At 46.1% G+C, this 13,551-nt stretch overlaps 1 protein-coding gene across 3 annotated transcripts in view; it reads right to left on the reverse strand.

The window, feature by feature from the left end:
* The window catches only part of ETV6 (ETS variant transcription factor 6), a 305,035-nt gene that overhangs the window by 50,050 nt on the left and 241,434 nt on the right, over window positions 1-13,551 (reverse strand). For all 3 annotated transcript variants that reach the window (XM_045293264.1, XM_004716208.2, XM_045293263.1), the window contains exon 4: window positions 1,849-1,983. In XM_045293264.1, coding sequence (XP_045149199.1) covers window positions 1,849-1,983 — 135 coding nt within the window. The remainder of the gene's footprint in view (window positions 1-1,848; window positions 1,984-13,551) is intronic.

Below are 13,551 nucleotides of genomic sequence, written 5' to 3' on the forward strand. Positions count from 1 at the left end.
TATGACAAAAATATAATAATTTATGAATTATGAAGGGTTCATGAGGGAGGGGGAGGGAGGGGGAAAATGAGCAACTGATATTAAGGGCTAAAGTAGAAGGCAAATGTTTTGAGAATGATGAGGGCAACAAATGTACATATGTGCTTGACACAATGTATGTATGTATGGACTGTGATAAGAATTGTACGAGTCCCCAATAAAATAATTAAAAAAAAAAAAAGAAATGGGTCGGCATGGTTTTGTCTTTGTGAGTGAATACTATTGAAAGTTTTGCCCTATTACCAAAACAAACCAACAAATGAATATTTGAGATACACACAATGGTTTGCGATGAGAAATAGGGCTCTACTTGGTCGTGCACACCAAAATACTGTTCTTACTGTATCCTTGTGTTCAGAATGTCCTTTCTTATGCATCGAACGGTACCCTATCCACCACAATGAACATTTGATGGAGTGCTAAAAGTCATGCCTATTACAAAGGGAACTTCGAGGCCGACTAGGAATGGGACTGCATGCTCTTTGGAATCCTTTGTAATGAATGTCAGGGGGAGGGAATACAAGCTCTCCAGGCTAAGCCACCTGACTGCTCTGATCCCCAGGACTTCCCCTGGTCCTGTCTTTCTGTTTGGAATGCTCTCCACTTGACACAGGTTCATCAGAATCCTGCTGGAACTTCGAGGAATCCTCTAGAGCTACCGCCTTCATGACGCTGACCCGGTTCCCTATCTCTGGATCCAGCCTCTTTGCATTGCCTCTTATTAGTGATGCTTTTATACTTCTGTACAAGGAGCTTTGGTGGCATAGTGGTTATGCATTGGGTTACTACCACAAGGTTAGTGGTTTGAAACCTCCAGCTGCTCCTTGGGAGAAAGATGAGGCTTTTTATTCCAGTAAAAAGTTATAGGGTTATGGGGAGATGAGCCAGTCAGGATGCAGTGTAGCAACGATGGAACATACAACTTTCCTCCAGTTCCTAAATGCTTCCTCCCCGCTTCCTCCCCTCACATACTATCATGATCTGAATTCTACCTTACAAATCTGGCTAGACCAGAGGATATACACTGGTACACATAGGAACTGGAAACACAGGGAATCCAGGACAGATGATCCCTTCAGGACCAGTGCTGACAATGGCGATACCGGGAGGGTGGGTTGGAAAGGGGGAACCGATTACAAGGATCTACATATAACCTCCTCCCTAGGGGATGGACAACAGAAAAGTGGGTGAAGGGAGACGTTGGACAGTGTAAGATATGACAAAATAATAATTTATAAATTACCAAGGGTTCATGAGAGAGGGGGTATGGGGAGGGAGGGGGGAAATGAGGAGCTGATACAAAGGGCTTACGTGGAGAGCAAATGTTCTGAGAATGCTGAGGGCAACGAATGTACAAATGTGATTGACACAATTGATGTATGTATGGATTGTGATAAGAGTTGTATGAGCCCCCAATAAAATGATTTTTTTAAAAAAAATGATAAAAAAAAGAGTTACAGTCTTGGAAACCAGCAGGTGCAGTTCTACTCTGTCCTATAGGGTCACTATGAGTTGGAATTGACTCGATGGCAGGGCGTTTCTGGAGGTTTGTTTTCTTTCACATTCTGTATTTATCTATCTCATTTCTTCACTTAGATGCTGTGTTTCAGAGAACTTAGAGCACATCTTATTCTTCATGGCATTTCCCCAACACCTTCTTCGATACACTGTAAGTATGTAGGAAATACTTGCATAATACAAAATGAATTACACAGTGACACAGCATGAACTTGTCAAGTTAGCAATTGAACCTCTTGAATGTGTCTACACGGAAAGCAAGGAAGCAGAAACCTACTGCTCCTAACTCACCTTCCTCGTGGTTCTGGTGCAGTATGACCTCCGGCTGCGTGTGGATAGAGTTTCCCGGGTGGAAAAATGGAGAGAAAAGGATTCGAGGTTTCCTCTGCTTCAGAAGATGCTGAAGGAGTTCATAGAGCACATCACCTGGGAAGGAAAAGCACACAAGAGACATGGGAATGCATTACACAACAAGGACTTGCTGTGCACCATGCTGCTCTACGTCTGGCACTGTGCTGAGGATACGGCAGTGATCCCAACCGGCTGCTGAGGTCCGTGGCGTGGACATAGGGGCTGGGAACTCAAAAGACCACAGCAAGGCGATCTTCCCATCCAGCCTTTGTATTGATGAAGGGAATATTCCTTCCTGGTAAAAACCTGGAGAATGCAGCCAGCCAGGAAGAAAACAAGAACCACCACTAACCCATCTCTAGGAGGGAGAAACCCATTGCCATGGAGCCAATGCTGTTTATGGGAGTAGAAAGCCCAGTCTTTCTCCGGAGGAGCTGCTGGCGGGTTTGAACTATTGACCATGAGGATCGCTGTCCCATGTGTAACCACCACACCTCCAGGACTCCATAGCACAGCATCCATAGTTACATGAATACAATTGGAATCAGACGTCTAGTTTAACAGCTTACTCTCCTTTCTCTTCCCTCCCATGTTCGGTTCTGAAGATTTTCTCACGTTACTGAGTGGCTTCAGTCACGGCACGATAACGGCCCATCGCAGGGATGGATGCGACTTCACGGGAAGTTTAAGTTGTCTCAATTTTTGCTATGTTTTTCTTGGCACGTGTATCTTTGTCTTGCATTTGAAACTGCTTGAAGAATTATTAAGCCATTAAGTGTGAACATTCTTAACGTTTCACCGACAACACGAGGAGCCCTGGTGGCACTGCGAGTTGAGCACTGAGCTGCTAATCGAGAGGTCTGGCCCATAGGAGAAAGATGCGGCCATCTGCTTTTGCAAAGATCACTGGCCTTGGAAACCCTGTCCCATAGGGTCGCAGTGAGCCAGGGCGGTGGGCTTGGTGTTGGATTTATGGACAACTTCCCATTCATCTTGCACCTCAAGCCAAGCGAGACGAGAATCAACACGAGACGCCTGGTCAGCAATGCTCCCTGTGGAAGATGCCCGAGAGGGAGCTGGCACATGCTGGGATGCTTCCCTCCTTTTCAAACACATACAGGCACTTCTCCAAGGTTCTCCAACCTCGAGAAAGTCATCTCCAGACGCCAGCCCCTTTGCGGGAGGCAGGAGGCATGCACCCTGCTCTGATATATGCATTTCGTACTGCAAGTGTCCACTGAATACACACACACACACACACACACACACACACACACACACACACACACACACACACACACACGCAGACCCTGTCAAGGTCTTATCCCACCCCTTTGGCTGAGACCCAAGTTCAAAATGCAGGTGGGTGCCTCGAAACCCACTTCGGGCTGGGTGAATAATCCTTCAAATACCACAGGCTTCTTTCTGACTGTCCCCCCCACTCTGCCCACCCCCTCAAGCAGTCAACAATTGTACCTCACAATGGGCCTTCCACACTAATTTTAGCCATTTTTTAACAGATCATTTAATTAACAACTTAATTTAACTGCATATTTAAGGCTCTCGATACAGCTTTATTATTATTTTTCCTTTTAAACTCAGCATGAGCCTCAGAAATGTTCCATATTCATTTCGTTCTTTCTACGAACCCAGATCTCCACAGATCTCCTATCCTAATTACTATTCTAAGTAATTCCTGGGGGGACCCCATGACTTCACTTGGACTTTTCTCCTGCTTTTCCTTTTGGATTTTGGTCGTAATCCAGACTTCCAAGGAGTCTTGGAGGCACAGTGAGGTATGCACTGCACCTCGGACCACAAAGTCAGCAGTTCAAGCCCGCCAGCTGTGCTGAGGGATTAGGATGAGGCTGTCTGCTGTGGTCAAGTTGTGTCATCTCAAAAGCCGTTCAGGAGGAGTTCTACTCTGCCCTTAAGGGTCACGATGAGTCAGAATGGTTTTAAATGGGAGTGGATTTGATTTTTTTCACAAAATTAATTATATTGGACGTATTTACTGTACAAAATTAAAAAAAAAAAACCAAACCAATTAAAAGTTGAAGACACGGTACCACTTAGGCCCTTTGTTACAAAGGAAACAGGCCGTCAGCCACGGCGCTGTTCCGGATTGGGTAAGATGTGCAGCGGAACTTCCTACCGAGCCTGAGCCTAGCACACACGGTGAGTACCGTTTTAGATCTGGGATGGGCTTCAGGACACATCCAACCCAAACTAGTAGTCATGGTGATGCGGTCTCTGAGGAAACACGGACGTGGCGCCTGAAATACAGTCCTATTTTAATCTTTTGCACAACGCAGCCCCCTTTCAACCCTCGGTCTCGTGTGGCTTGCTGGACCCCCATCCTGGACTTTTCCTGGCCGCACAGACAGCCTCGTGCTGGTTGGGTCCTCTCCTGCGGGCTTGATGGAGGTTTTCTCTCGGGGGTAAGCAGGGCAGAGAAGGACAACACGCAAACATGCGGGCCCTGGTGATTATTATTCCAAAAAGAGGTGTTCAGTAATTAGCGTGTCCCTTTTGGAAGAGCAAGCCAGGAAATACAAAGTTAGTCCTGTGAGGGGGCAGCTCTGAGCATTTCCAGAGGCAAGTCGGTGTGTTCATGGTGAAGGGCGGAGAATGCAGGGGTCCCGCTGGGATAAAGCCCCCAAACCCGGGTACCAGCTTGACCGTTAGCTTGTCTGAGTGCTTCTGCGAGCGCCCACAGTAACGTCCACCTCCTACGGGGCCATGGCCATCAGCCAATGAGGGGGGCTGGGAAGCATCATGGGGGGCTGCACCCTCCCCTGCCCTCTGGAGGGTGTGCAGCTGGGCCTGGAGAAACTGGTGGGATGGGGGTGAGGGCAGTGGGTTAGAGATGGGCAAGCCCTTTTCTTTCCCATGTTTCCATTTCGCCGCCAGGGCATAGAAAGTCAGGGGACCCAGCAGAAAGGATTCAGCATCTAGGTCAGTGGTTCTCAACCTTCCTCACACTGTGTCCCTTTAATTCAATTCCGCATGTTGTGGTGACCCCCCCCCCCCAACCGTAACATTATTTTCGTTGCTACTTCATCACTGTCATTTTGCTACTGATATGAATTGGGCAACCCCTGTGAAAGGGTGACCCCCCAAAGGGGTCGTGATCCACAAGTTGAGAACCGCTGATCTGGGCTCTGGAATTCAATGGTTTCCACTTGAGCCTTATTCTTTAACCTCCCTCCGCCTCAGTTTTCCGCCTCTGTAACATCGCCATGTGGATCGTGCCTATCTGCTGGGGTTCTTGTGAGGACTCAACAAGGGGACTTGTGCTATAAACGTTTCACAGCTGTTGTGGTCACCACGACCAGTACTCATCACCACGATCTCTATTATCACTGGAGTTATCAAAGTCGTGGAGGGTCACTTGTAAATCCCTAAGGAGATCTTGGAGGCAGAGTCACAGGGGGGTAGGTGTCTGGGCCAAAACCAGTGCTGCGTTCTCCTCAGGAAAGGTGAAGCCGGTTTGCTCTGCTGAGGCGGCTCTCTCACCCTGCGTCTCTGGAGACCTCACCCCAATGCCGGGCTCAGCCCACTGTAGGGCTGACATGGGCTGGAGTTTTTACTTTCTCAGGTGTTTGGGGCTGGCTCTCTGCTGCATCTCACCCAGCTGGCAAAGGGAGCCAGGCATAGAAGATTCACCTCCCACCGAGTGCCGTGAACCCAGGAGAGCCAGGAGGAAGGGGCAAACCAAGCTGGTCTCTGTCAGTTCCTTAGCTAAACCATAAGCTGGTCATGAGAACAGGTTAGGGAACACTCGGGAGTGCTGCCTGGGAGCGCTGGCTAGGGGGTGGGAGCATGGGCCCAAAGTTGAAGGTTCTAGGCCAGGGATGAACTGAATTCTAAGACGCTAGACCAGGGGTGGATGAGGAACCTTTTTTTATGCCCAGAGCCATTTGGATATTTATAACATCATTCTTGGGTCATCCTGGCAATCGTTTGATTACTCACCTCTAGTGTGCTGGCTGAAGGAGCCCTTGTCGTGTAGTGGGTATGAGTTGGGCCACTAACTGCAAGGTCAGCAGTTCAAACTACCAGTTACTCTGCGCAAGAAAGACTGGGCTTCCTAATGCCATAAAGAGTTACTGCCTCCAGAACCCACAGTGGCAGTTCTACCCTGTCCTGCAGGGTTGGCATGAGTTAGAATTGACTCAATGGTGGTGAGCTAGGTTTGGTTTTTCCAGTGTGATGGCTGGAACCGCTTCTCTTTGGTCAGGTGTGAGATGTTAGCTGGCACTGCCTACGAGGTCCTGAGGCAGGATGTTCCTTACTCCTCCTGCCATGGACTGCAGAGCTAGGCTGGTCCATTCCCCGACAGGCCATGTGGCTGTCTCAGTGCTGACATTTAAGTTCGGTGGGGAAAACAACTAACTATGCGTGCTCATGTGCGTGAGTCAGTAAGACAGCAGAACCCGTGAGAGCCAGAACCTATGAAAGGTGGACACCTATCAGAGAAGGACAACATCCAGTTACTTTTCACTAAAAGGAGTGATTGAAAGTGATGCGACTGCATCCGTCAAAGGTGGAACACCTGGGGAACCTGTAAAAATATGGCAGCTGAATTCCACCTCTCACAGGTCATCACTGTTTAAATGATCAGAAGAGTCTGGAATCTTAGTCCTAGAACAAGATCCTAAAGGCTCTTTTAGATTGACTCAGACTTCTGTTCCATAAATGTTTCCTGTCTCCCTAACCCAAGCAAGAGGGAGTTGTGGCTGAGCACTCCTAGGGACAGGCATCTTGCCAGAGCAAAATACTCACACTCAATTCTTGGCCGATGTACCAAACATGCAGCCACTGCCTGCCTGTCAATGGATGCTTGACTATTGCTGTGCTGCTGCACAGGCTTCAGCAGAGCTTCCAGACTAAGATGGGCAGGAAGAGAGGCCTAGGGACCCTCTTCTGAAAATCACCCAATGAAAACTCTATGGCTTCTAAGGGGCTGATACCAGCTGATTGCACAGGGGGCACGGGATCAGGCATCACTTTGTTCCACTGTGCAGGGGTCTGTCATGAGTGGGGTTGACTCGGTGGTAGCGAACAACAACAGTTGTTGGAAAGTTCTATTCAGGTGGAATCTGGCCTCCTGGGTAGTCCCGTCCACCGTGGTTCTTCGTGATGGAGACAGGTCTTTTTATCCGCCCTCATGAAGAGGTCACTAAAGATGTAAGTGCTATCGCAGAGAGTGGGGAAGAAAGCAGATGGTGGTCAGCTATCAGAAAGAATAGTGTTGGGGGTGTTAAAGGCTTGCCTTCAAATAAATTGCCATTTAAATGATGTAGCAACCAAGTCCACATGGAAGAAGCACACCAACCTGTGTGATCCAAGGATCGTAAATAAAAAATTCCAAATCTGAAAGGAGGAATGGTATCCGAGCTTAAATTTTGAAAATTTGGTTTGCAGAAGACTATGGATGACAGTGGAAGCCCAAATCCATTAGTAGGGACCACACAAGGGTTAAGGCTCGAGTGACTCTCCTCTGACAATAGTCCAGGGATGTGAGGAGCCTTTCTATCAGACAGATGGCACTGTACAGTTGATTAGGACAGATGTGGGTAGGTTAAAATGCAACCAGTACCTTATCATTTGAGTTCCCTTTTGAGCCGTTTTAAACTTGTTTCAGTTTTTAAAATATTTTATGCTTTCTTTTTGAATGCTTTTCTGTTTTGCCTAGTCATTGTTGAGTTTTGTTTGTTTGCTTCCTGTTTGTGTTTTGTATGATTTTCTGTGTATGAAGCCCAGGATAGGTAGCTCAACAGACAGTCATAGGACTGATAATTGCTTAGAGGTACAGCAGGGGAGGGAGTGGGGGATGAGGAACTAACGACAATGAGTAAGAGAAGATAATGTTCTGAAATTGACTGTGGTGGCACTTGCACAAGTCTCCTTTCCATAATTAAATGATTAAACTGTATGGTATGTAAACTACATCCCAATAAAAATAAAATAATGAAAAAAATATAAAATGGGTCTATCTACAAGTTTTCAGAATAAATGAAGATGCCCCTCCTTACCGGCTCCAACTCCACTCCCTCCTATTTCCTCTAACACCCAGCCCGCTCTTCTCTTGATGTATTCCTTAGATCTTTGTCCATGCAGGAGATCACATTTAAAAAGCTGTATTAACAGAAATATCTTTGGAACCAAGAAGCTATTCAAATATAAGTTATATTTATTAGCCTATTAAAAATAAAGAACATGAGCCCAAAGCACTTTGTACCTACCTTAGCTAATGACCATTGGCTTAAATTCAAAAGGCACTTTTAAAAATAATTCTTGACCCACTTGATTCTTGATAAATCTCCTCCGTCTTCCGAGAAAGGAAACAACTAGTACTAACTGTAAAAGGCTCCCACTGTGCTAGGCAACACAGGCAAGGCCTACTAATCAAGAGGCCAGGCTTTGGGTGGCCCCTCTACAACATATCTACACACATGCATACAGAATTCATACATGCATATGCAATGTGCTAAGGGCAATGTGCCATGGAACTAGCAAGTTTCAGGGCCCCACTTTCACTGGCCCCTGGGAGGGGTCCTAGGAATATTTGTATTTATAATGTTACATTTTCTTTCTTAAAGTGATTCCTGTAAATTCTAAGATTCAGGACACAGAGCACAATGTTACATTTTCTTTCTTAAAGTGATTCCTGTAAATTCTAAGATTCAGGACACAGAGCACGCACACACGCACGCACGCTCGCTCGCTCGCTCGCACGTTCCTCTCCAGATGTTGTTCCTGTTCTCTCTCCTCCCCGTCAGGTCACAGCTTCTTGGAGCAGCCATAGCCAGCCACCTCCGCCACCCCCCTTCTCCCTCCACTCTCGGCAGGTTCTTTCATTCTGTCGTCCACTCCAACCATCGCCACGCTGGTCCTACTGAGGCCACCTCCCTGTTGTCAAAACCAGGCGACTTGTCTGACCCCATAGGAGTAACCATCCCCACTCTCCTCTTAGAACCTTCTTTCTTACTTCAGAGATTCTTACTTTTCATGGTTTCCCTCCTTACCCAACCCTTCAATGCCAAGGCTCCCCTGGGCTCGCACTGTTCTTTTTTCTCAGGCAATGGTGACATTCCTACGGCTTCAATTGCAGCAGTGTTTCCCAGTGTGGGCAACAGCACCCCCTGGGGGCACAGGAACAATTCAGGGCCTGCCAAAGCAGATACCTACACTTTATCCTGGATTTGGGGCTATCGTACAAAAGTTTTCATTGCTAGGGAGGCGCTGACATCTTTGTTTTTCTGACAAAGAGGCAGAAGGCCAAATGTGACCCTCTGAATTAGAGTGTCTAAAACAAATCTACCCCAGCTAGGCATTGCTTCTGAACTCCCAAACCACTTTCAGTCGTCTCTTAGACCCTTGCACTTGGATGTCATACACATTTACTGTGTCTACAACGAACGTTTTCATAAACTTGAGGGTGTTGCGTAATTTATCAGGTGAGGAGCCTGGGGAGTATTAATTCCCCTCTCCCTCAACATTTACTTGGTTACCAAGATCTGTACATTCCTGAATCACTTCCTCCCTGTAACCCACCTTAGCACAAGTTCACCCTGTAACCAGATCCCAGCAGAGTGACTGCCCACATCCACTTGCCAGCCCTGCACATTGTCAAGGCAATCCTCTGCTTAAAGCCCTGAGTAGCTTCTACCTGTTTTTAGAATGACATTTGAAATCCTGAACATGATCTGCAAAGCCAGGCATAAACTATTGGATAAATATCCAATGAGTGATGGACTGAATGGTCATAAAGCTACAGAATACTCCATTTATTTACACTCCCTGAGTTTGCTCAACCAGCCTCATGCTGCGTGTGGTTGGGCTATTTCCAGGTTTTTACTACTAAAAACAGAATTGTTCAGGGCCCTCCCTTCACTCCTCTATTGGATTGCTTCCTGGGGGGTAGCGTCTCCAAAATAGAATGATTAGTGAAAGGGTGTGATTAGTTTTAGAGTTCTTATTATATACACTGCTATTTTCCAGAAGGCTGGACCCAATGTATACTGTCATCAGCAACGCTACCCAAAGCCTCTCCAATGGGGCTTTACAATCTTAACCTCTCCGGCTTTAGTCGGCTTAGAGTAGCTCCTTCACACTGAGTGGGTCAGTTACCCTCTGCCCCAAGGTGAGCATTGACCACACACACATCCTCAATGTAGGAACACTTCTTAAATTTGCCAAGTTCTCTCTTCTCTTTTGTTTTCACTCAGATTTTCCATTCCTTTCGACCAATTCTTTAAGACTTGCATAAGGACCACGCTTTTAGATTTGTCAGAAAACGCTGTTGGGTCCTCTCCGCCTGTGACAGGGTCGAAATGGAGTCCTAGATGTCAGACCTTCCGTTTATCTTCAGTTCTACAGTGAACAGAGGAGTACAGGAATAGGCTTAGTGGGATCCCACTGCTTTCCCTAATAGGCTTGTTCCTTGGCCTTATGACTCTATTCGATCCCATTTTCTAAGTATTGCATTCCATCTATTTTTGCAGGCTGGTTGGATTACAAACCTTTTCAATTTAATATTGCGTGCTATCTGTGCTCATAAAACAAAACCAAAAACCTAGTCTTTTACTTTGGAACTATTATTTGAGTTGTAGCTTCATATCTATCTTACAACATAAAGTCTTGGGAGAAGAAAAGGGGGGGCAGAGGTTGTGAGGACAATGGAATGTGGTATTCTCAACAAGAAAACACCCGCTAGAAAGCAGGCACAGTAAAGCCACTGCCCTAAGGTGGCTAGGGAGTAAACGGGAAAATCTGAGGTTACTAAGACAGCTGATGAGACACGAGACATGCTAGGAAACTACATGGTTTCCCATCATGGGCTCATCCCACCCCTTCTGGCCTGTGCCTGCTGCCGCCTCCAGGCCAAAGGTGCAACAAACCCCATTCTTTGAACCGAACCCTCATTCCTGAGAATTCACACTGAACCAGCTCACTGATATGGCCATACACGCCAGCAAATTTTCTGATGGCTTCACGGACATTAATAGGCAAATTATTTTAAATAACTATGTATAGCTAAAAGACAAGTACGTTCAGTTTAACCTTGAAAGGAAATTTAACTACATTTTGAAGGACAAAAGCAAAGCATATTCCAAAGACAAAGGGTTTGGTGTATTGGAAGCGCAACCAGGCTCTAGCATATGAAAGGACTCATTTTCATATTAGTAATCTTAGTAAATTATAAATAAAAATATATATCTTTCGTTTTTTATATTTTACTTTAGTTTCTAAAATATATATATCTGAAGTGAATGGAAACAAACTTTGAAAAAAACACTTTTGTTATGACTGAGATATGGTCAACATACATTTAACGGATAATAACTTGTGTTTTCTTTGTTCACATCAATAATGGGTACAAAAATCTATTCTGCCTGGATATTACACAATGAATTACTTCTAACTATGAGTTAATATAAATGCTAGCTGATTGAATTTTTGACTCTCAAAGCGGCCAGGTAACCAAATGCATCCCTGACTTTAAATGACCCCAAAAGCATCTAAGGAGCAAGCTCTACTATTTAAGGGCAAGGCTGTCTAGGTAAGGTTTCATAAAATTAGGAGCTTTTAACACTGGTCCACTAGCTTTGCAGATGCTATAAATGTACTGCTTGTATTCTTGAGATTGGGAGATGATCCCCAAACAAAAAAACTCCATTTATCTTCAATCCTGAAATCCTCCATTTGGATTTAAATCTAGTTATCTAAAATACATTGCAAAGGTGCCCTGTCTTACTGGTTGAAAATGGGGGCAGAAGCGAAGATGAGTGTGGTTTGTTAAATTAGTCAAAGATGGTGGAACTCAATGATGGTACTGTATTTAGCACAGGGCTGGGCAGTGTTAGAGATTCCACTGCACATAAGGTTGATGATGAGAATCAGGACAGACTAAAGGAACCCAACAACAACAACAACAACAACAACAACAGCTGTATTCGGATGGGGGCAGTGGTTAAATTCTCACCTCCATGCAGGAGGTGGGGGTTAGATTCCAGCAAATAAACCTCACGCACAGTCAACACCTGTCTGTGCCTTTGTGCAGGTTTGTGAATTGTTATGTGTAATGGGTTGCAGTGGATTCCAAACTAAGATGCGTTAGGAAGAAAGACCTGTTGATCTGCTACTCAGGGGTAGCGAACAACAACTGCTGTATTGGTTACGGTGTTATGCGCTCTATCTACTACAAATGGTATACTTGCTAATTGTAATTCACTGACTTCAGCTTTTGCTGAATCAGGTTAAGGACCGTGACTCCTGCACGGTGAGCATACCTACGAGGGCATCAGACAGGAGACCGAGCTGGGGAGAGGGGTAATATTCAGCACCCCCATAGTCCAGGAAAAGACAATGGGGGAGAAAACCTGGGGGGAGTGTAGGTGTCACAAGGCATACGGGCTGAAGGGGATAAAAGCAATTGTTCACTGCCGGCAAGGTGGGAGGCTGCACTGCCCACTCGTTGGAAGCTTAAATGGCTTTAGCAGGTGAAGCTGGGCTGAATTATTAAGTGTTAAAGGGAACTTAGGATCCACATGGTGAATACCTCATTCTGGGTTTGAGGAAAGTAAGGTCAAATGAAGTGATGTGATTTCTGGAAGAGTCCTGTGTGGAACTCAGGCCTCAGGATTTCCTCTACACCCAGAAAGGCTGTGTCAAATGTACAAAATGCTCCATCTGATGATTCAAACAATGTCTTAGCTGGGCCAGCAGCTACATCACAGCCTCCATCACTCCTGGGGGTGGCCTCTTCAAGAGAAAAGTCTTTTGAGATGACAGGGGCAGTAAATTATTGAATGTGGCTCTACTAGCTAAAGCCGCTAACTCCCACCAAATGACCTTTACCTGCATGGGTCTGGTTAAGAAAGGGGGAGAAGATACTGACAGGATTCACCTGTGAGTCATGGGAATTCCCTGGGGTACCATCCTGTTGTGTTTTAAACGCACTCTCTGAGAAGCAGGAAGGGCAATCTCGTTACCAGCAAGAGCCGGGAGTGGAGGGTGTCTTCCAGACCGGGGATCTGGTGCCGCGAAGCTCCTGGATCAGCAGCAGGACCAGGAGTCAGAGCACTGAACAGAGTGATGGGCTTCCCAACCCACCGAGCAAGTAAGGCTGCGGGCTTCTGTGCAGGAGGCTGGCTTGCGGAGCAGGGGTGCCTCTAGGCATTGAATTCCAGGAGCTGGGTTTGCTGACTCATGGAATTTGGGCTAAATTCCTTTAGTTTGGGGCTTACAGCAGAGTGGTAAGCCTCTTTAGACATTTATTAGCAGATCTGAAAGAACTTTATAACATGTCCTGAAAACCAACTGTCCTGAGCATTTCTCACTTGCATTGCAACCTAACTTCCTTAATAAACCCATTGATCACGAACTTTGTAATTCTGTGTAACCATTGCAATGGATATTAAAACGGAGAGCAGTAAAATAGAGAACATCAATGAAGACAACACAATTATGCCGTCATGGTTCTGTTCTCCAGACTCGGTTTTGTGAGGTGTTTTCTTCCGGCCCCGATTGACAGGTGCTACTTTGATGTTCTGCTCATGCAAGCCTGGTGGGTGCCTTCCTTAGACTGCCTACAACAAAAAGGCAGTATCCCAGATCCTGATGGGGTGACAC

This window comes from Echinops telfairi, unplaced genomic scaffold (genome assembly GCF_000313985.2).
Source record: "Echinops telfairi isolate 266 unplaced genomic scaffold, ASM31398v2 ScPeMD7_1957;HRSCAF=2489, whole genome shotgun sequence".
Classification (NCBI taxonomy): domain Eukaryota; kingdom Metazoa; phylum Chordata; class Mammalia; order Afrosoricida; family Tenrecidae; genus Echinops; species Echinops telfairi.